Source organism: Microtus oregoni, unplaced genomic scaffold, assembly GCF_018167655.1.
Source record: "Microtus oregoni isolate MIOR12 unplaced genomic scaffold, Mior012 000011F_ref0000422, whole genome shotgun sequence".
Classification (NCBI taxonomy): Eukaryota; Metazoa; Chordata; class Mammalia; order Rodentia; family Cricetidae; genus Microtus; species Microtus oregoni.
The window spans coordinates 1,933,382-1,958,545 of NW_024543070.1; the positions used below are offsets into that span (position 1 = coordinate 1,933,382).

Sequence of the window (25,164 nt, forward strand, 5' to 3'; positions counted from 1 at the left end):
AAATTTACTCAAACCACTTCACTGTGAACTAGCTCACGTGAAGCATCTGAACTAGTTTTCTGTGTTTCCTTCCACATTAGCAATACATACTAACTTACTAACATGCAACAAAATTTCTAATCGTCACCTTGAGCCATATTTAATCAAATGAACTGGCAAAACAAGCAAAATCATCTCAAAAAATCTGATGCAAGAACACAATGAGTTTTCTTTTAATTTCTAATCAAAGAGTTGGGTAATAAATCTCTATGTGTGTGTGTGTGTGTGTGTGTGTGTGTGTGTGTGTGTGTGTATATATATATATATATATATATATATATATAATTTATTTAGTTAGTTTGCTTTTTCGGGAGAGAGTTTCTCTGTAGCTTTGAAGCCGATCCTGGACCTAGCTCTTGTAGACCAGGCTGGCCTCAAACAAGAGATCTGCCTGCTTCTGCCTCCCGAGTGCTGGGATTAAAGATGTGCCTCACTACCATCCAGCTTTTAAGTTTATAATTTTAAAAGTAAAGAAAAACAAAAATCTGGGTAAAGTTGTTAACTAGTTTTAAAAAAAAAAAAGAGTATCCCAACATTATACAAAGAAACAGTAGGTTACCAGTGCTGAAATCTCAGACATGAAGATTTCGCGGCTCCTCTGATCCCACTAATTCACAGTGTAACATAGTGCCCTGGTGACTTTCCTCAAAGAGAGACTTTCTTGTTATTCCACTTGCTGTGTAATTATAGGGTTAATTATACTGGCACCTCCATTTTTTCCTGGAAAATTGCTTATACGCTTCATAATACAGTCACTCAATCTATCTAGACCTAAACTTCTAGGTCTGTCACCAATATTGCTTAATCTGCCATTTATAGAAGTTATATCAAGAGAGAAAATAAAGTTTACTGACATTAAATAAGGAAACATATGCTATTTCTTTCAGAACACTGACTTTATTATCATGATACCATTACACAGAAGAGCCATGAATACAAAGTGATATAAGACCTCCATCTTGAATGAGTTAATCTTCTTTATACTTCATGTTGCAATGCAAGCAACATCAGCTATTTAGTAACTACCAACAGCTAAGCTTTGTGGTACAGGCCACTCAGGAGGCTGCAGCAAGAAGGCAGCAGGTCCCAGGCCAGACCAGAGAATAAAGCAAGGCCGCAGACAGGCCTGGGTTACTCAACAAGCTTCGATCTCAAACATAAAATTTTAATTGACAAACCATTTCTTAACTTAGGACTAAAAAAACCTTATTTTTGCTTCTGAGTTGCCAAAAATGCTTAGAGGAGAATTATTTTCAAAATGTATACACTAATATAAAATTTCCCTAAAATTAGTAAAATCAGTAAGATTTTATAGTACTTTAAAAATAGAAGTAATATTTTTAACAACTTTGACATTGAGATTCAAACAACTAACAGTGCACTAAATGATATCACATATTCTTCAGCATGTATTTCAACTTATTAAGAATGAATCATCGAAGGAAACATGGCTTTAGTCAGTCTTCAGGTAATTAAAAGATGGAATTTTCTTCATATAATGTCATCTTGTGGAACAAATATACAAACTTTCTGTGATCTATGCAGTAATTGTTGACAACTTTTAAATCACATTTCTAGAGTGCTCCTGCTTTTCAATGTATACAAAAAAGTACTTATAAACTTAAGCAATGAAATTTAGCCTTCTTTATGCATAAGCACATTTCAATTCATGAAGTTTATCATTGTCCATTACCTGGGAAATTTTCACACAACACTTCTATTGGTGTGGCTCGTTTCGTGTCGCCAATTTTCTGATACCTCTCTTTTAATGTGTCAGCCTAAAGTGGAAAGAGGAGTGCAAGAATGTGGTGTTTTAAAAACTATTTAGTTGTAACAGAAGGTCTTAATACACATTAAGATTTTATGAACTCCAATAAAGAAACACAAAAAATAATTACCTTTAAGCCTTGCCAAGGAAGACTGCCTCTGAGGAAGTACATGAACATATGCCCTAAAGCTTCTAAGTCATCTCTTCTACTCTGCTCTGAAATAAAGGAGAATAGGAAATTTCACTTTCACTTACCAGTGAAATATGCGAAAATGAAGATTATTTCTAAATTTATGACATAAATTTAAAATATAGATTTACTATTTATAAATACCAAAATCATATATAAATTCTTTCTACAGATCATCATCTTTAAAATATGCCATATGATATCTTCAGTGCTACCGAAAATTTATTTACCTACTTACATGCCTATCCATGGAACTTAGAGGTGAATGAATGGAAAAGGGGCTAAATGGTCAAACTGAGATCTCTGTATCCTATAGATCCATCTTAAAGAGTCTGAGCAGAACATGCTACAGAGTCTGAGAAACCCTGGAGCTGAAAATGCTTATCATTAACTCTGAATTTCCTAAACACAGAATAGAAGGACAAAATTTCCATCTCACATATTCTCTATTAACAATAAATAGAACTAGTATTGCAACCACATAACAATCATGTCAGACACAGCAACATTAATAACTCCTTTACTATTATTTGTTTCCCCAAGTGCTACTAGAACAACTGTCATTTTAAGGTTTTTGTTTTGTTTTTGTAATAAAATATGTAGAATATAAACGACTGAGAGTAACAGACTAAGACTCTGAGAGACACAAAAATATTTCAATACTGTCACTGAAAAATTGAGATTCCTTGATTTTTAAAATACGACAATACAAATGAGAAGAAAAATACTTTAAGAAAGTGCAGCATGCAAGATAAGTTTTCCAAATGAGCCATCTTATAGTGTATTAACTGAACAATGCTCAATGTTTCCAGAAAAACAAACTTCCCTGTACTGATCTACGGCAAAATGAACCTTGCGTTCCCACAGCACTTGCTTGAATTTACAAATAATGCTTACACTGTTAATCAGTGCCTATCATTTTCCAAGACGGCAAGTTATAGGAGAGCTCTTTATTCTCAAAACCCAGTAAAATGGCTTAGGGTCTCGGAGACTTAAAGAGGAAAAGTAATATAAAGAAAATACTGTTTACAAACTCCAGATGAGAACTGAAAGCACTGTGGGAACTTTCACAAGTTCAAAGAAGCTGGCTTCTTCTAGTAACTGACTTGTTGTGTATGGTGCAGCAGAGGTAGGTGCATTTGGAAAGCTTAGTAGGTGATACTGAAGTGCAGTCAGGTTTGATAATTACTAGAGGGAAAAGCTTCGCTCACTGTAGTAAAATATACCCTTGACACCACACCTGCATAACTATCACTACGATCAAGAAATTTCTCGGAGACTTTAAAATAGCTCTGCTATTAATTTCCCTTTCCACCTCCAACCTCTAGCCTGAGGATCCCACTTCGCTGCTCTGTCATTACAGATCATATTCTTTTCATACGGTATGAATTATACAATACAGATTCCTATCTGGATTCTTTCCTTCACCATGTTTTGTATAGAGCTCCATGCATCAAGAGCTTATTGCTTTTCATGAAGACAACCACAATAAATCCACCTATTCACCTAAGTAAGCTCAAATTTGCAGCTCTTGTGGGAGGAAGATATCATGAACATCCTGAGTCTTTGACCACTCATTTTCATTCAACTTGAGGAATCCATCACAACATCATGTGGCAGTGCATACGCAACTTCATAGGACACTAGTTCTAAAGTACAGTGTGGAGAGATTGTGCCATTTCCGATCTCCACCAGCAATATGAGATTGCCAGATTTTTACAAGTTTAGTATCATCAGTCTTTTATATTTTATCCAGGCCGATCGCTATGACATATAAGCTTACTATGGATTAACAGTATTTTACTGATGACTGATGCTTTTGAACTTCAAATGTTACTATTGTAAATCATTGATGAACTGTGTGTGTGTTTTGTATTTTCACGAAGTATTAATTTATTGCTAAATTTCCTTCTTACAATTCCTACTGGCTTATGGCCAATTCAAAAATTTCTGATTAGGACTTGAGACCACAGATTTTCTATTTTTTTAACTACAGATTGTACCGTTTGGGTTCTCATATTTAAACCTATTATACACATTGCAGTAGATTTGTTTTTGCTTTAAGTATAGAGTAAAATAATAGATCCATTTTGGTCAATAATGATAATCTGGCTATTCTAAATTTTGACAAGATTTTCCCTGCCCCCTCAACTGTTTTTGCATTACTCTCAAAACTCAGCTGATCATCTATGTTCATATTCTGGACTCTATATTCTGACTAGTTATCTGTCTTCATTCATGTGTGTGCATGTGTATTATATACTATATATGTTTGTGTATATATGCATGCATGTGTGTATGTATGTATATCTGGAGAGATGGCTCAGTGGTTAAGATCAGTACCTGCTATTCCAAAGGTCCTATGTCCAATTCCCAGCAGCAACCACATGATGGGTCATAACCATCTGTAATGAGATCTGGTGCCCTCTTGAGGAAGAGACCTGGTCAGTCATCTTCATCAACTTAGACCATGAAAGCCAGTATGAACAAGTTCAACAGAACTGCCATATATGAGCTGCCCATGCATGCTTCAGCATTGCCAGGGCAGACATTTCATTTTTTCATTTTATATGTGTGTATATGTATATATAATTAGATATTAAATATTTTAATACAACCTTACAAATGAAACCTTATCTAAATATAAGACAACTGATAAATTCTACTACAAGCCAAGAAATATCATGTGAAAAGAACTCTTAGAAATAAGAGTTCTCAACCCATCATATTATACTGTTTCAAACACAAAATCACTGCAAGCTACAAAAACTATAGAAAATATCTCATAAGCAAGCTTACAATTCTTAAGAAGGTAACTGCGATGTTATCTGAATAAGTAATCTTCACCCTTAGAATATAAAGCTAATTTAACTTTCAAGGGTAAATCTCTGGAAATTGGGGAAGAACCTATGGGGGCTCAGTAATAAGAGTAGTTGCTCTGTCTGTAAGCACAAGACCCTGAGTTTGAATTCCCAGCAAACACATATGGCTGCCACTGCTGCAACCCAGCACTTGGAGAAACAAGCAGAAGCAAACAGTCCCCAAAAGCTTGTTAGCTAAAAAGGCAAGAGTTCAGTTCCATGAGAGTCTATCATGAGGCAATAAAGGAAAGCCTTGATGACCTGCTCTGGACTCCACATGTACTGCATACTTGCACACTAACATGCATATAACACACACACACACACACACACACACACACTAGTAATTAAAATTTAAAAGCCATGAATTGTATGATCATCTCAGAGATATAAAAAGCATTTGAGAAATCTAACACGCATTCATCATAAAAATTCTCAGCAACCACAGTAATGTCTCAGTGACTGTCTGTTTCCCAGCTTGATCTCGGCTTGATCCTAAGCACCATAAGACATTGTTTTAAATAAAAATTCAGCAAAATAAGTTATAGAGATTTATTTAGCCCAACAAAAGACAACTATGAAAAACCTGTAACATTCTTTTTTTTTTCTTAGTCTTTTCACTCATTTTATGTAGTACTTGAGTATGGTCCCTAGGGCCTTGGGGATACAAGACAAGCTAAACTCCCAGCTCTTCTTCCATTTTTTTCTCCCCTTGTTTGCTTTTTACTTGAAATCAGTTCTCATAAACTTTTCCAAAATGACCTTGAACTTACACTTATTAGCCTAGATAGGACTTGACTTTGTAATCTTACTGCCAATAAACTTGGCCTAAGTTAAATTATAAGAAACACTGTCTAAGGGTCAAGACCAAAACTAAAAATATCCACTACTTTATCTCTATTCATTATTATATGGAAATTTCTTTTTTTTTCTTTTTGTTTGGAGGGGGGTGTTATCAAGGCAAGGTTTCTCTATGTAACAGCTCTGGCTGTCCTGGAACTCTTTTTTTATACCAGGCTGGCCTCAAACTCACAGAGATCCACCTGCCTCTGCCTCCCAAGTGCTAGGATTAAAGGTCTGTGCCACCATACCCAATGGAAAAATTCTTGACAGTACAAAAAAAATCAAGAAAAACATCATTTAATTAATGAAGTGTATTTGGGGACAAATAAGATGGCTCAATGGAACAACCCTGGTGATTCTAGCATCCACATAAAGGAATGAGAGAATGAACCCCACAAAGATGTCCTCTGACCTCCACATGAGTACTATGACATGCGCAACCCCCACACACATATGCATGCATAAAATAATAAGTATAATAGCAAAAATTTTAAAGCTGTCCAGTTTGGAAAAAGAAATGCTATTTTTATCAACAATATAAACAAACAATGCAGAAGACTTTAAGTAATCTGTAAAATATGCAAACTAGTGAGTTTATCAAAGTTTCAGGAAACAAAATCAATATATGAATCAGACAGATTTCTATACTAGCAATGAACAATCAAAAAAATTTAAAAACTAACATTTTTATACAATAGTATCAAAACTCAGAAAATATACAAATTTATCAATATAAAAATTTACCAGAATGAGAGAGAGACAGACACAGAGAGAGAGAGAGAGAGAGAGAGAGAGAGAGAGAGCATATGCTGACAAAGACTTGAAAGAACTAACTCCCCTAAATTGTCCTATGGCCTTTATAATGCACCACAACACCCCGTCCACATAGACTATATTACATATGTATACATACACATAATATATATAATTTTAGCCTTACAATAGGATTCTTTGTTAAAGAAACAGCACAAAAAAACCACTTCTATTCTATCATACAGTGACCTCACCTGTATCACTCCACCAAAGGATAGTATTAGATTCATAATCTACAAGGCATTATAAATTCAAGCCATAAATAAAAGCTAGTAAAGTAAGCCAACTACTAAAACTTAACCTAAACCCCTTCTACCTTCATAATTGCTTTCTTTGTGTTCTTTTACCAAGTGACACTGAGAAAAAAGGTCACCAAGTGGGAAATAATAGAAGTCACAAGAAAGCTTTCTCTTTGAACTAGAGTAACTAAGGAACACCCTTCAAGCTTGCAAGAGTTCTGTTTCATGAAAAAGATCTCTCACAGGTTATTAGGTTCTTTTACATTTCTTCTAAAGTACTTAACTGAAAAAACCTGCTTGAAATTGGGTATTTCCCTCAAAGTCATAATTTATTATACAAATTTCTAAAACTTAGAAATGAAGAATTCATTAAAGTACAGTCAAGGTAAAAATAAGACAAAATAAAACTCAAAGCCAAAAACAGTCACAAAAAATAAAAATATGTGTTTTCTCTAGATTTATTAGTGTGTGTGTATGTGTGTGTGTGTGAGAGAGAGAGAGAGAGAGAGAATATTTAACTTCAATTATTTCAACAAGAAAGATATAAAAGGGAAGAAGAGTGATCCAAAAAACTAAAACAATTAGCCTCAAAGCAAAAGTCTTTAAAAAGCTATTCAACAGTCGATACTTAATTAGAGCTAACATAAAACAAGTCAGCATAAAAATAACAAGTCACAGTGGAAAGCCGCATCTGTCACACGGCTTTATGAGGTGTTCACTTTGGACAGTGGCATAAGTAGATAGACAAAAATATAACTAAATCACCCTGTCTGTCTTCTGAGCATAAATGACCTTATACCATATTAAGATCAACAGATATTATAAAAATAAAAAGCTATTTAATGTGGTTTTTACACTATTCATCGATAGTAAGGTGGAAATACCTCTTTCTGATTAAATATGATGCTCTGCTAATCCTCAAAAGGAAAAATGTTTATAAAATGGTCCAATAACCAAGACTCTATTTTGAATTTTCATGTAAATAGAGAAACGCAAACAACTGAAATAATTACTTGATGTGGGAGTCCCCTCTATGTGCTGTGATTACCATTAATGAATAAAGAAACTGCCTTGGTGTTTTGATAGTGCAGAACTTAGGTAGGCAAAGAGGACTGTACTGAATACTGGGAGGAAGAAGGCAGAATGAGGGAGATGCCATGGAGCCAGCCACAGGAAATAGACATGCTGAAACTTTGCTGGTAGGCCACGACCTCGTGGTGATATATAGATTAACAGAAATGGGTTAAATTAACATAAGAGTTAGCCAATAAAAAGCTAGAGCTAATGGGCCAAGTAGTGATTTAATAAATAGTTTCTGTGTGATTATTTCAGTTCTGGGCGGTCAGGACAAATAAGTGACCACCCTGCAACAAACTGGCGCCCATGTGACCAACTAAATCCATGTAAAACCTGAGAAGGCTTGAAAAGGAATTCTAGACTAAAAAAAAATATAGAGTTTAACACAGCTTTTTGTTGTTTGCTGGTGGCTTGCCGCAGCTCCCTTAAGAGAGGTTTTCCTGAATCAGGAGCAGCTGCAGAAAAAAGCTGGGCCGTTTTGGAATGCAGGCTTTCTGGGATGTGCTGCCGGAGCAACCTCTGGCTCTTTCAGGAGACCAAGTATTTGGATGGGGTTTGTGAACAATGTGCTGCAACTTGCTTGATGGCAACGTGGACCAGGTTTATGCCTGGAGATGGGGTGCAAGGCTCAGAGGTGCAAGAAGCTCTGCCATGGAGCAAGCAGGCAGTACCCTATATATCAGTGTAATGGTGCAAACTTAAGTTTTAGACTGGGTGGGGCAAGCACACAGCACCATATTTGACCTAGTAATGCAGCAGCTTAAGTTTTAAGAAGGGCTTACCATTTTAAAAGGACAGTAAAGAATTACAGATAACACAATAAGGACAGATTCAGATATAAAAGAACGCTAAATGAGACACAGTGTTGAATAAATGTACATAGGCTTGAGAGAGAGAAGAAAAGGAGTATAGAGAGTTAAAAAAGTAAATGGTTTAAGAAAAAAGGTCGTTAAAGAGACAGAGTACAGATAGTCATAGATTAAAAGGAGAAAAGAAAAATAAGCCATGTAAAAATGGAAAGTTCTTAGAAAGTCTGGATTATGTATATTATTGTGTTATCTTTGAATTTTTTTACTATGAATGAGCTAAGTACAGAGAGACATTTCATTGTATGGGCTGCTAAGCTAAACCAACATGTATATTATAAAGGTATCATGACTTCCAAATTTGGGTCTAAGTATATGTTGCTTTGGAAAAGAGGTTTTCTTGTTTCCACAGAAAAGGAAAACCTGTGGGTTACTTCGAGACCAATATGGTCTCAGGGAACAAGGCCCCCAAAAGGTTGCGGTGAACACCCCCACAAAGAAAATACTTTGCTAACTGCTGACTGAGATGAACCTAGCACACAGGATACACCACGAAAGACCTAATTAGCAGTACCCCCAAATAGCAGGAAGTACTATTACCATAGGAAATAACTATGCCCATATTACTAAATATTGTTTAAAATTGTTTGTTTACATTTAAAGGGGGATATGTTATAGAGATTTGCATTGTATGAATCTTAGTTTATTGATACAAATTTAAGGTCAATTTTCTTATATGTATATTTCTGCTATTGATTAAGGTACTCTGATTGTGTAGCTCATTTAAAAATGTAATGTATAATTAAGAAATATAGGTTAATAGATAATCGTTTATAATAATCAAGCTTATAGTCATGTTAGTTAGATTTTCTAGATGTATAGAGATATATTTCAGATGGATAGGCATTCTTCAAACCTTTAAAACACTACGGAATATGGCATTTTAAAATGTTTAAAAACTTAAGATTTTTAATGACAATGAGACACATCTGCTCCTGGTAGCACCAAGCTACTTCAAGAGGAAGACGAGCATCGAAGAAGATCCTTATGGAGTGTTTAGTCATATGAGCAAAAACCTGCTCTTGCCTCAACTGCTTAGCTAGACATGCAATACCTGCAGAGAAATGAATGCTGAACTTGCCTAAAGATGAGATCCTCCTTTGGGGTCCCTGCTTCATAAAAGAGTCTGCGAGACATTCTGCAGGATACAGAAGAAAGTGACTAAACTATCTTTGAAAATTCCTGCTTCAAGGAAAAGTCTGCTGGATACTTTGGGCCGGCAGATGAAGATGGATGCCCCAAGAGTACAGAAGAACTTTGGGTGACTCTCCAGGCAGTGCATGTCTCTGTCAATTCTAGAGTTTGGAAGCTGCTTACAATGTACTTCCTGTTTACTTAGGTAATAATATATCCTTCAGGAGTCTTTGATGGAGTTGAAGAATTTATAGTTATAGTTTTCCTTAGCTTTGATAAAAGATAAAGTAGCTATAAATATTGTAATTGTAAGTCTTGCTTGATACCTGTTATATGTAATTTTACTATGTTAAAGTTAAAACTTCCTTTTTATTTAAACAGAAAAGGGGAGGTGATGTGGGATTCCCCTTTGTACACTATGATTACCATTAATGAATAAAGAAACTGCCCTGGGCAACCCACTGACTGGGAGAAGATCTTCACCAACCCCCAACTGACAAAGGTCTGATCTCCAAAATATATAAAGAACTCAAGAAACTAGACCGTAAAAGGCTAATCAACCCAATTATAAAATGGGGCATTGAGCTGAACAGAGAATTCTCAACAGAAGAAGTTCAAATGGCCAAAAGACACTTAAGATCATGCTCAACTTCCTTAGCAATCAGGGAAATGCAAACCAAGACAACTTTAAGATACCATCTTTCACCTGTCAGAATGGCTAAAATAAAAAACACCAATGATAGCCTTTGCTGGAGAGGTTGTGGAGAAAGGGGTACACTCACCCATTGCTGGTGGGAATGCAAACTTGTGCAACCACTCTGGAAAGCAGTGTGGCGGTTTCTCAGGAAATTTGTGATCAACCTACCCCAGGACCCAGTAATACCACTCTTGGGAATATACCCAAGAGATGCCCTATCATACAACAAAAGTATATGTTCAACTATGTTCATAGCAGCATTGTTTGTAATAGCCAGAACCTGGAAACAACCTAGATGCCCTTCAATGGAAGAATGGATAAAGAAAGTATGGAATATATACATATTAGAGTACTACTCAGCAGTAAAGAACAATGACTAAGCCGGGCGATGGTGGCGCACGCCTTTAATCCCAGCACTCGGGAGGCAGAGGCAGGCGGATCTCTGTGAGTTCGAGACCAGCCTGGTCTACAGAGCTAGTTCCAGGACAGGCTCCAAAGCCACAGAGAAACCCCGTCTCGAAAAACCAAAAAAAAAAAAAAAAAAAACCAAAAAAAAAAAAAAACAATGACTTTTTGAATTTTGCATACAAATGGACGGAAATAGAAAACACTAACCTGAGTGAGGTAAGCCAGACCCAAAAAGAGGAACATGGGATGTACTCACTCATATTTGGTTTCTAGCCATAAATAAAGGACATTGAGCCTATAATTCGTGATCCTAGAGAAGCTAAATAAGAAGGTGAACCCAAAGAAAAACATATAGGCATCCTCCTGAATATTAACCTTCATCAGGCAATAAAAGGAGACAGAGACAGAGAGCCACATTGGAGCACCAGACTGAAATCTCAAGGTCCAAATCAGGAGCAGAAGTAGAGAGAGCACGAGCAAGGAACTCAGGACCACGAGGGGTGCACCCACACACTGAGACAATGGGGATGTTCTATCAGGAACTCACGAAGGCCAGCTGGCCTGGGTCTGAAAAAGCATGGGATAAAACCGGACAAGGACTGCTGAGAACTCAAGAACAATGGCAATGGGTTTCTGATCCTACTGCATGTACTGGCTTTGGGGGAGCCTAAGCAGTTTGGATGCTCACCTTACTAGACCTGGATGGAGGTGGGTGGTCCTTGGACTTCCCACAGGGCAGGGAACCCTGATTGCTCTTCAGGCTGATGAGGGAGGGGAACTTGATCGGGGGAGGGGGAGGGAAATGGGAGGCAGTGGCGGGGAAGAGGCAGAAATCTTTAATAAATAATAAAAATAAATAAATAAAATTAAAAAAAAAGAAACTGCCTTGGCCTGTTGACAGGACAGAACTTAGGTAAGTAGAGAGGACTGGACTGAATGCTGGGAAGAAGAAGGTGGAGTCAGAGAGACGCCATGGAGTCACTGGAGTCAGACATGCTGAATCTTTGCCAGTAAGCCACTGCCACATGGTAATATACAGATTAATAGAAATGGGCTAAATTGATATAAGAATTAACCATTAAGAAGCTAGAGCTAATAGGCCAAGCAGTGATTTAATTAATACAGTTTCTGTGTGATTACTTCGGTTCTGGGTGGCTGGGACAAACAAGTGGCCTCTCTTCAACAATTACTCATGCCTTAAAGGTAATCACTAACAAGCTGGGGAGGCAGTTCGTCAATTCAGCAATTGCATAGCAGGTGCAAGGGCCTGAGTTTGACTCTCAGCACTGCAAGAGCAAAGAAAAGAAAAAGAAATAAAAAAAAAATGGAAGGAAGGAAAGAGCAGCATGGAAAAGAAGGAAAGGAGAAGGGATATGGAGAAAACTGGGTTGTTAAGATCCGGGGAATGTTGAGAAGGCTTCAAGCAGATACACATAGAGTAAAAATCACATTCAAGAGTCACGTTCTCTCGGTCCTCTTCCTTTTTTATTGGTTTCTCACTCTTCACCAAGCCATGTACTTTTAAATTTAAGAAGCATGAAATACACAAGTCCACAGCATCACAATATGACAGAATGTACAGAGTGCATCCAAACACATGCTACTTTAGAACTCATGTGTGCTGGCAAACAAGCACTTCCTCATTACCCATCTATATTAGACTTGCTAAGTAGGTCTTGAAAAGTAAATCTTACAGCATTTGCTGTCTGTACATTCCTACAAGAGTTAAAAGCCACTTCTCCCAAGCTCTGAAGGCCTTTCCTAACAATGACAAAAACTTACTTTGCCTTTTCTACAAATAGAAAACTGCTACATGTACCATTGTTTACAGAAAAAAAAAACATTAGCCCATAAGGAAGCAGTGATGTCATATTTTACAATAAAATGGTTGTGAAACTTTGTTAGCTATTTTGAAATAGTCTGTAACAGTTCCCATGAAATGAGCATTTCTCAGACAATGCACATGCAAAAATGGGTGTGACTGGTTTTAGAAGAACACCAAATTGTGTTTTTAACCTGTCAGGAGAGTTTGCTATTGAAAGGACTCACCAAAAATATTACCTCAATAAAGCCTCTTTTATCATTTTATGTCTGAAGCTGTGCTTCAAGGCAGAGGCAGACTGCCATTTCTCACAGTACAGATGTTTAAGGGAGAAAGTACCATGAGGCTAGTTAACTGGCAGACTGCCAGCAACAAAGCCAAATGCTATAATTCAGAGTTGAGCAGCAGAGCAAAGACATGCAGTCTGCACCAGGTAAGCTGAGAAAAGCTGGTGGAGGTGAAGCAAAGACTGGAAGTTGGATGTTGACTGGACAGCTCCTAGGGTCCAGTTGACATCTTATTTTATACTGTATGTCACTGGTTCTTAACTTTCCCAATGGAGTGACCCTTCAATACAATTCTTCATGTTGTAGTAACCCCCCAACCATAAAATTATTTTCTACTTCATAAGTGCAATTTTGCTACTGTTAGTTTACACTCCTGCTATAAAGTTAGACCGTATCTCAAAAAAATTCAAAGAATCACATACTCACGTAACTTCAAAGATCTACATACAACATGATTTTTAGCTGTCAAGGGAAAATATACTTTCCTGGAGAAACTAAGCACATATCACCTCAATAACTGAAAAGACCCAGCTGGATATCACACCAAATGACCCTGACACAATACAAAAAACCCAGACTTCCATGCTTCCTCATAGATGAGTATTAAACATGCATGCCAACAGCTAATCAAGAAAAAAATTAAGAGACCCAAACCAAGAACATTCTAAAATAATGCCCTTGCTCTGAAAAATTATTAAAACCTATAAAGAAAGATGAAGAAAGGACAGGACACAGACTTGAATTTTTAAAAAATGACTAAAGCTATAAAACAAATAATACACTGTAGCAATTATGATCCTGAACTGAAAAAACAAACAAACAAAAACATAAAAACACTATATGGTTGATATTTTACTCTTTATACACATATGAAGTGTATTTTTAAAATTAATAATTTGTCCAAAGCCATACAGCTAAGAAAAATATTCTAGCCAGCATTAGTACCAGCTCTAATGTTATTAGCATTATACCCAATTAGTAAGGTTGTTACTAACCTGGCAAGCTGTATAGGAGCTATAATAAAATTGGGCATTACTTCATATCATTAAGAAATATTCAAATGGGTTCCCTAACTGTATCAAGGTTGGGCATTTCAAGCTATCATAGAAAACATTTACCATATACACGACCTTATTTTTAAAGTATTATCAAAATATAAATGAAAGAAAACTATGGGCATGTGGTGAACAAGAACTACAGTATGAGCTGTTTTAATCTGCAAACCCTGAAACGCAGTCTACACTGCTGACACAGCAGAACTCTAGCTTCCATACTTGCACCAAGTCCACATACCTTTGCCTAGATGTGTGTTTATGCTCATGTATCTAGCTGTTCCAGTAAGGCTTTTGTGTTCTCTGTATGGTATATGCTTCTTTGTCTCTGGATCAATATATTCCTTTGCCAACCCAAAATCTATAATATGAATGACTTGTTGGGTTTTGTTTCCTGGTCGTCCTATTAGAAAGTTCTCGGGTTTCACATCTCTGTATATCAAGTTCTTTGAGTGGACATACTCCATGCGAGAAATCTTAGTGGAAAAAGAGAAAAGGATTTTTATTTTAGATTTTCACTAGCAAACAAAATCATGACAAAAACATGACAACTTTTATAATAAAAGTAACATTATAAAAAGACAATTAGAAATTGTTTCAACCCTTTAAAGTCAAAAAGATGTCAATCTTCAGTTCCTCAAAGAGCATATATCCATTTATGACTTAAAATGTTTGTCTTTGCTGCTATGGTCACAGATAAATGAAAGTGTCTGGATTTTAGGAATGCATTTCCTAGCAGCAAGTCAAACTCAATCACTATTTTCATGCTAGGTTATAAAGTTTAAAAAAAATCTTTATGGATTAAAAATAAAAACCTTAAATTCAAAACTAAAGATACATTCTTAAAGTTAACATTATTCTTCCTCAATTCAACATTCAGGCAATTTTTATAATCAAATAAAACTTAAAAATGTGATTTTTTTACCTGATAAAATTAGCATTAAAAATTAACATTATTCAGTATTTTTTCGTAAGAGATTTCATTTTTCCTAGCATTAAACACTTTAAAATCTTAAAACTGGAAAATGCTGAATTCAACTATAATAATAAAGCATATATTAATTTTATTAATATAAACACAAATATTTGTATCAACCATATATACACATACTATATTTATATATAAATAAATAAACAATAAATATAGCATATTTATGTAGTGAGGAGCTGCGGTGGGCTGCGTTCCCGCCCAGCTCCACACAGCTAGCTTTACCCGAAATAATTACACAGAAACTGTATTCTTTTACACACTGCTTGGCCCATTAGCTCTAGCCTCTAACTGGCTAGCTCTCACATCTAGATTAACCCATTTCTAATAATCTGTGTACCACCACAAGGTGGTAGCTTACCGGTAAGATCCTAACCTGTGTCTGCCTCGGAGAGGAGAATCATGGCGACTGCCTGACTCAGCTTCTTTCTCCCAGAATTCTGTTCAGTCTACTCCGCCTACCTAATTTTCTGTCCTATTAAAGGGCCAAGGCAGTCTCTTTATTTAACCAATGAAATTAACACAAAACAGAAGACTCGCCCCCATCATATTTATATTAACCATTTTTCAGATTCTCAAACAATGTTTACCATACAAAAGAACAGAACTTTAGATACAAGGCAAATGTTCCATTTGTGGCAAACCTGGTTACTAGTGCCATGTCAACATAGAGTCTACGGACCATTCCAATCTGTTTATTAACAAACTGTGGCTCACACTCCTGTGACCATGCCTTGATTAACAATATCTTATGAGCACTTTCTAGGTCACAAAAATTCTTTTAATGCAGTTTTTAACAGCTATATATGACTTTATGACTGTTACCTAATTCACCCTGTTAGCTCACACCATAAGGTGTTAGTCATTATTTTACAATTCTATCTACACCTGTACATAAAACAATAAGGGACCTAAATATTTCCAACATAAATCTCTAGGAGTAGAATTAATAACTATGTGAGTAAAACAATTTCAGGACTTTTGTAGCATCCTTATATTGCATTTATGTCAAAACTGTCTAAAGCTCATCTCCAATGTTTCCTCATAGGTTCCCAGAAATTTAAATACTGAAGTATACTGCTCATTAACTCTTTTCTTCTTTTATTGGGTCATAAAAGTCAACTTCCAAGATTAAGATCTCTGTTTCTGAAGGTTCAAAGTTTTCATCTTACATGTATTATAAAAACACCAACCCTTGAAGTATGCATCCTGTCCTTAAAGCAATTAAAATATTAATTTAGATACAACTAAAATGAACTTGACTCAGTAATTTTACATTCTATGCATCCTAGAAAGACAAAATAAAAAGCAAAAACCATTTCTATTATATGAGTCGAATGTTCCATATGAAAAGGTCAAAAAGCTTAAGTAAAACTTTTTACTTAAATTTATAAACACCAGGCATGATGATGTACACCTATAAAACCAGCACTCAGGAGGCAGAGGCAGGAATTCAGTAGTTCAAGACCAACATACACTATATAGAAGTTTGAGACTAAAAAAATAATCAAAATATATAGAGAGACTGGGAAATAGAGCGAGGAAGGGACAAAAGGAGGGAAAGACAGAGGAATGGGGGAAACTTGTGATCAAAGAACTATGTAGTTGCTCAAGCAACTTCCAACACCCTGCTTTACTTACCAGTTGTATAGCTATCATAAGAACCGTTTTAAGAGAAAACGTTCTATCACATAGGTCAAACAAATCTTCCAAACTAGGTCCCAGCAGTTCCAGCACCATAGCGTTGTATTTACCACAAGGGCCAAAATAGTAAACTTGAGGTATACCATCTAGGAAAAAAGAAAAAGTTATTTAATAATTCCATCATCTTATATACTAAGCCTTTTACCTGGAAAACCTAAACAATATTTTAATTTTCCTAGTTTTAAGCACTTTAACAGTAAATTTATTTTTTTCCAGGAGGAAAAAAAAAAAAAAACATCTTTTCTGATTAAACCTCCTTCTTCTCTAAACTCACTCCTCGATGTGCACATGGTACCCCAGTACACCTGTAGAGTAGCTGTGTCTCTGAAACCATACAAAAAGTACTTTATTATATCTCTACACTCTCACCTGCTAAGCTTTATTAACCTTCTATTTCTAGAGACTAAATAAAGAGAGGCTTAAACAGTAGGAAAGATACTACTACTTTTATTGAACTAGGTAGTCACTGCTGTCTTTAATAACTCCATGCTTGGTATCTCACCAAGATCAACCCAAATATCTTCCCTTAAGTATGGGAAATTCCTAAGACTTCACCCTTTTACCCTTATAGTTAGGGATATGTATGTGGCGAAGTATAATACACACACACACACGCACACACACACACACACACACACACACACACACACACACACACACACGTACAGTCCCTATCAGCAAATCTTAAGTCAATCAAAAGGCAGAGTGCAGGTCTAGATGGGTCTAACCTTATCTGATCCCAGCAGCACTAAATTACTAATCTCTATGTTCTCAATTTAACAATCTATAGTAAAACATTTCCACTCTTTAGTTTGTTCTTCCTGAAGTGTAAGAGGTAAGTAAATTAGATCAAAGTCTGTCAACTATATAGGATATAAAAATGGACAGAATGTAGAGTTTCTTACTTCTTTCTAACTCACCACCCACTTTCTAATAAAGCTGTAGAGAGTAATCTCTGAATAAAGTCTCAATAATCGGGGTTACTATATGGTTAGTATTTTGTTGTCAGTGTTTTTCAAATGCTACCCAAAATGAAAAAAATACTTAAGGGTCAACACTGTCTTTAGTCAACGATGACATCTTAATGGGAATGACTTATAGGACTATATTGTACATATAAAACCAAGTAAGATACCACAAAGAGTCTGCTAAGAAATGCAAAATTGGGTTACATTTTTAAAATCCACCAATATAACTCACATTCAATAGAATGGGGGAAAATCATTTTTTATAATACAAAAGAAAGATTTAACACAACTCTCAGCATAATTTGGATTATAAGCTGGTAAAGTCTAATAAGCACACCTTTGATCTACTACAAGCTAGCATCATACTTAATGGAGAGTGAATTTATTCCACCAACAGCTGGGAACAAGTCAAAAACGTACAATTTGAACTCTTCTATTCAACCATGCTTTAAGAGAACAATCAAAATGGAGTCATCCAAGATAAAGTTCCATGTTAACAAATATAAGACTTGTTTAACTGACCTTTCAAGAAACCAGGAGAAATGTTCTACATGGGCTAGTTTCAGCACTGTGCTTAAATTCCCTCCCTCTGCTCTAATCCTCACACAAAGTGACGTGACATTATCTGATTTTTTTTTAATTTATTTATTTATTAAGGATTTCTGCCTCCTCCCCGCAACTGCTTCCCATTTCCCTCCACCTCCCCCGATCAAGTCCCCCTCCCTCATCTGCTCGAAGAGCAATCAGGGTTCCCTGACCTGTGGGAAGCCCAAGGACTGCCCACCTCTATCCAGGTCTCGTAAGGTGAGCATCCAAACTGCCTAGGCTCCCACAAAGCCAGTACGTGCAGTAGGATCAAAAACCCACTGCAATTGTTCTTGAGATGTTAATCAGTCATGTGTTGTCTACTGTTCTGCCTCCCCTTTACTACCTTCAGAGTATAAACCACTCTCCTCTGCTCAGCTCACAAGATACTTAATTTCACAGTATGGAAATAAGTGTTACAGATTTGTAATTCTGGCAGGCTGAGAAGCTGGGGTCTTACCTGGGCTGTTTACAGAAATACACTGATGCAATTTTTGTTAGTTTTGATTTGTTTGTCAAGACAGGGTCTCATTATCTAGTGTTGCCTAGCCCGGAACTCATTATTCAGATTATGCTGCCCTCTAACTCAGATCCACCTGCCTCTACATCCTCAGTGTCAGGATTAAAAGTGTGAGTCACCATACCTGGTCCTGGTGCAATATTTTAAAAAAGAAAACTTGGGCTGAGCATATAGCTCAGTGATAGAATTCTTGCTTTGTGTTCATAATGGCCATTTGGGAACTTTTTAATATTTACTAGAATTTTAGTCAACACAATCCAAACAAAAGGTCTCTGAGATTCTCAAAAACCTTAAAGGTACAAAGGACCCTCAGGCCCCAGTGACTGGAATGTGCCACTTAAGAGACTTCCTGGTGCCATGAGTTCTCTCATCACTGCAGCACTAGTGAAAGAGAGGACAGAGAAAGCAGATTTTCTTAAAATTTCCTCTTACTGTTGTTTTGTGATCAGGCCTCATATGTTGTCCATGATGAGTTCAAACCTGTGACTCTTCTGCCTCATACTTCTAAGTGGTGGGATCATAGGCATGTGTTATTATACCTGGATAATTTCTTTAGTTTGCTAAAACATGATTCTGAAAAGCATGATCAGGTAACTGTATGCTGTGATTACCATTAATGAATAAAGAAACTGCTTTGGACCTACAGCAGGGCAGAAGTTAGGTAGGCAGGGAAAGTTAGGCTGAATGCTGGGAGAAAGAAGGGTGGAATCAGAAAGAAGTCATGCAGCCCCTGCCAGAGACAGACACTGGGAACTTCACCCTGTAAGCCACAGCTACGTGGCGATACACAGATTAATGAAAATGGGTTAAATTAATATGTAAGAGTTAGCCAATAAGAAGATAGAGCTAATGGGCCAAGCAGTGTTTTAATTAATACAGTTTCTGTGTGATTATTTCGGGGCTAAGCAAGCAGAAACTAACGAGCAGCCTTACTCCAACAAGTAACTCTGTGAAAAAGATTAATTCTAGACATCACTGATGTATACAGGGCTTACACAATAACCAAAATTCTTTGCAAAAAGTACAATTAAAATTCCACATATTATAGAATTCTCTACATTCATTTTACAGCAGATATAACCAAGGAGTTTTAAAAAGATGGTATACGTTGATAGTGTCAATAACCAGATGGAAACATGGAAAGAACACAGAAGTCATGATTTTTTTCACAAAGTACAGATTGAGAAGGCAAAGTGGGCACCAGGAAGAAGGAAGGGAGTTCCCTAACGTGTTAGAAGACAATACCGTGAAGTTATAATTTTAGTAACAGCCACTACTGCTATTACCAAATTTGTAGATCTACATAGTTGAAAGAACCTGTCAAAAAGTCAAGCCACTCACTTGAGAAACAATATTTTCCATATGAATACTGAAAACATTCAAAGTTTTTATTAATAACACGATAACACTCCTGCTAGAAAGGAGTCAAGTGGCAGCAGGGAATGTGTTGCAAAGCAGGTGCATTCAGCTAGGGCTTCACTAGGCCACCCACTGGAAGAGGGCATTCCACGTGCACAATGAATACAGATGTGATAATAGCCTCATGCAAGTAATAGTAAGTTTAAAATAACTAGAAAGTAGACAATAGAAAGAGAAAGAATATGCTCACGAATGTTAAAGAGGCTATAAATTAATGTCTTAATGAAGACCATGAAAACACAAAGAATTGAAGGGAACAATGAAAACAAATCAAAACATAACAGTAGTATTCAACAAATAGAATCACTAAAGAAAACCAAAATTGAAATAAAATTGGAAATGAGAAATTCAGGAAATCAAACAAAACCCTCAGAGGTAAGCCTCACCAACAGATTACGAGACATGGAAGAGAGAATTTCAGAGCTTGAAGACCAGCTATCGCAGACAAAGAAAATGTTAAATCTAAAACAAACCAACAAAAACCAGGCACAAAACATCCAGAAAATCTGGGACACTATGAAAAGACCAAACCTACTAGTAATAGGTATAGAATAAGGAGAAAAGAAACCTATGTCAAATGCACAAAAAATATTTTTAACAAAATCATAGAAGAAAATTACTGCAATCTGAAGAAAGGGATGCCTACCAAAGGTATAAAAAGTATATACAGAACACGAAATAGACATGACTAGAAATAAAAGTCCCTAAAACACAGAATAATAAAAACACTAAATGTACAAAACAAAGAAAGGATAGTAAAAGTTGTAAGGGAAAAAAGGAAATTACATACACAGGGAGGCCCATGAGAATAACACCTGACTTTTCAACGCAGACTCTGAAAGCCAGAAGAGCCTAAACTGAGAGATGATCTACAAGCTCTAAAAGACCACAGATATCAGCCTAGACTACCGTACCCAGCAAAAACTATCAATCACAATCATCAGAATAAGGAAACATTATACAATAAAAAACAAATTTAAGCAATTTCTGCCCAGTAATTCAGTTCCCCAGAAGGTACTTCAGTCTGAAGAAGTCTGAAGAAGAACTATATCCAGGAGAACACAAGAACAAATAATCCCAGATCTGTTAATCAAAAGAGGGGTAGAGACAAAGGAGTATACTATATGACACACCAAAGTCCCCAGGATCATCAGGACGGATGAAGAGGTGACAGAGAGTCAGAAGTGGAGTTTTTTCTGTTTCTGATGTGGTTTTTATTCTGCTTTGGTTTATTAGGGTTTTGTTGTTGCTGTTGTTCTGGCTTTTGTTTGCTTGTTTTGTTTTGTTTTCTTCTGTGGGGGAGGGGATGCAACAGGGATGCTGAGGGGATATGAGGAACTGGGAGATGAACAGAATTGGGGTGCATGATGAGAAACCCCCAAAGATTCAATAAAGAAGTTTCAAAAAACTGAAAAAGAGGGGTAGAAAAACACACTAGAGAGGTAACCCAGACTCAAAAAGATAAACGTGGTGTGCACTCACTCATAAGTGGATACTAGCTGTAAAGCAAAGGGTAACGAGCCTATAGTCCACAACCCTAGAGCAGCTAAGCACAAGGTGGGCCCTAAAGGGGTGGAAATATATAGATCCTCCCGGGAAGGGGAAATAGACAAGATCTTCTGACAAGACTGGGAATATAGAGGTGGGGAAAGAAGAAAGGGCAGAAGGGGAGAAGAGAAGAAGAAGAAGAAGAAGAAGAAGAAGAAGAAGAAGAAGAAGAAGAAGAAGAAGAAGAGAAGAAGCAGGAGAACTTGAGAAAGCAGGATAGTCAAGATGGAGGAAGGATAGAGATGGAAAGCCAGGAAAGAGATATTTTGATTGAGAGAGCCATTACGGGGCTAGCAAGAAATCTGGCACTAGAGAAATTCCCAGGAATCCACAAGGATGACCCCAGCTAAGACCCTAAGCAATAGTGGAGAAGGTATCCAAACTGGACCTGCCCTGCAGTCAGATTGATAACTATATGTAAGTGTCACAATAGAACCTTCATCCAGCAACTGATGGAGACAGAGGCAGAGACCTGCATCAGAGCACTGGGCTGAGCTCCCAAAATCCAGTTGAAGAGTGAAAGGTATGATAATATGAGCAAAGAAGTCAAGACCATGATGGGGACACCCACTGAAACAGTTTACCTGAGCTAATAGGAGCTCACCAACTCCTGCAGACAGGGATGGAACCAGCATAAGACCAAACAAAACCCTCTGAATGTGGGTGACAGTTGTATGGGGCAGACTGAAGAGCCACTGGCAGTGGCATCAGGATTTATCTCTACTGCTTGTAATAACTTTTTGGAACCCATTCTCATTGAATGGATACCTTGCTCAGCCTAGATATGGTAGGGAGGGCCTTGGACCTTCCTCAAATCAATGTGCCTTACCCACTCTGAGGAGTGGATGGGGGGGATAGGAAGAAGGGAGGGAGTGGGAACTGGGATTGGTATATAAAATTTTTAAAAAAATTGCTTTCTTTTTTAAAAAAAATAAAATTGAAAAAAAGGAAAAATACACTACCATAACAAAATAACAGGAATTAATAATTACTACTCATTAGTAACTAACTAGCAATTCTTCAGGGATAAGACACAGACTAGCAGATTGAATTTGAAAGCCAGATCCATTTTTCTGTTGCCTCCAAGAAACACACCTTAAATCAAGGATAGACACTGCCTCGGGGTAAAAGGAAGGAAAAAGGTATCCAGGCAAATGGATTAAAAAACAAGCAGACGTAGTTAGTTACCTTAATATCTGACGAAACAGACTTCAAACCAAAACTAGGCAGAAGAAATAGGAAAGGACACCACATAAAAATCTATAATACATTCATTAATGCAAAGTTTACTAACACTGCAAGGACTACTCATTTGCATATGCTCTTAGTGAGGGAACAATGCAAACTGTGTATCATTTGAAGAAATGGGCATTCTACAAACTAGAATATAAATATGTTTATAAAAATACACTTCAAGGCCAGGCAGTAGTGGTGCAGGCCTTTAATCCCAGCACTAGAGAGGCAGAGGTAAGAAGAGCTCTGTGAGTTCAAGCTAGTTCCAGGACAGCTAGGTAGAGCTGTTACCAAAAAAAGAAAAAAAAAAAAAAAAGCTGTCTTGAAAAACAAACAAAAATTTATTTTTGTTGAATAATCATTTCAATTAGAATAGGAGTAAATAAAAGTAGCACTGAGAGCTTCAATGTGAAGACAATGCAACAAGCAACACATAGTAGAAATTTTAACCATAAATATTTGTCGATGAAAAAAATCTCTATTCCCATTGAGATTTAAGAACTTCATATATAAATATATTTGCATTACCTACTATCGAGAAATTATTACAAATATGATGGCTTAAAATAACAAAAAATAATTGTATTACACCTTAGAGGCCAGTGTCTCAAATCAGTTTCATAAGGCTGAATCAAGGCAGAGCCATGCTCCCTTTGCAGGCTCTAGGAGCCTGAGAACCTGAAGGGCCTCCTTCAGAATCTCAGACTGCAAGCATACTTTAGTTCATTCACATCATTCCAAGCTATGCCCCCATGGGCATACAGTCTTCCCCTTTTCTGTCTATGTCTAGTAAAGATACTTGGCTTGCACTGAGGGCTTACCTAGACAACATCCAGGATAACCCTGCAATCTCACATGTCTGCTATATGCTAACTATGGGCTCCAGGGCTCACTATGTGGATATATTTATGGAGTCATTTTTACACCTATTATAATAACAGCAATATTGCTTAAAAAAGACTAACAGTATGGATGCTCAGCAGTAAAGGCATCTGCCAACAAACCTAACTAAGAAGATTCCAGAAATGTGAGCCTATTTCTCCATAGCTGAAGGTCAGAGAGTCTGAGCTTATTTTTGCTCTTTCAAAGTTGTTGACAGCAGGTGTGGCTATAAAACAAGATATCCTGACCTAGGGTGTGGCTACTTGGTGTTTTGGACATTAAGATGGCCCAGAGTCATAGACCCGCTCCACCCTGACCAAAGGTCAGAAAATTCAAACATACTTCTGCTCCTTCTTTTGAAATAGGAAGTTTGACATAGGGAGTGGATGCCTACAGGATACTTGGTCTAGGGTGTACCCTGCACCAGACATCAAATGCTTTACTCAAAAAATAATGACTTGATGCCTCAAGTATTAAAGCAAGAACTGTTCTGCTTGTACTTTGTGTCCTGTTAAAGCAATCTGTTGCCTTCTCCCCTAGCTCTTTTGTATTGGTGCATAAAAGTGTATGAAAAATAAACACAGGCAAACTCAGAAATCAGAAGAGAGAACTCAGCATCCAGTATTCGTGGAGTTGCCCTCCCATTACTATCCTGTGTCTCTGTGTTTCTTTCTTTTCTCTGTTTCTCCTACCAACATTTCTAATCCCAATGTCCCTACCCTGGAACGTTTGAGACTGCGAACCTGCCATGGCTAGGACCATAGCAAAAGTCACGCCAAAAAGGGGGTTGGTGACACCTAACAACCTAGGTTTAGCTCCCAGGACACACAAGGTAAAGAGCGCACCACCTTCTACACGCCATCCCCTATCCTCCACATGCACACACAATGCACACCGTCTTCCGAAACAAGAACTGCAGGGGATGCCCCCCTGACATATGTGCTAGGAACTCTGGTCCGCTAAAAACAGGAAGCACTCTTAGCCACTATAGCATTTCTTCAGCCCCAATTAAAAAAAAAAAAAAAGATTCTGTAACCAAATTTAAAATATTATTTTTAAAACTAGAGTATTATTGTTATGACAATCTGTGTTACTCCAAATTTTAAAATTCATATAACTTACCTCCAGATCCTAACTGCTTGTAGAATCTGTATTCCAAATGCAGCTGTGGTGCTCTGGATTTCATGGGCTCCTAGGCAAACAATTGAATAAACAAAAGAC

The 25,164-nt window shown here is 36.9% G+C and overlaps 1 protein-coding gene across 11 annotated transcripts in view; it reads right to left on the reverse strand.

Moving 5' to 3' along the window:
* Positions 1-25,164, reverse strand: part of LOC121453278 (casein kinase I) — an 88,695-nt gene that overhangs the window by 25,796 nt on the left and 37,735 nt on the right. For all 11 annotated transcript variants that reach the window (XM_041659898.1, XM_041659899.1, XM_041659893.1 and 8 more), the window contains 5 exons: positions 25,066-25,135; positions 16,726-16,874; positions 14,338-14,572; positions 1,938-2,023; positions 1,733-1,817 (listed from right to left, as the gene is read on the reverse strand). In XM_041659898.1, coding sequence (XP_041515832.1) covers positions 1,733-1,817; positions 1,938-2,023; positions 14,338-14,572; positions 16,726-16,874; positions 25,066-25,135 — 625 coding nt within the window. The remainder of the gene's footprint in view (positions 1-1,732; positions 1,818-1,937; positions 2,024-14,337; positions 14,573-16,725; positions 16,875-25,065; positions 25,136-25,164) is intronic.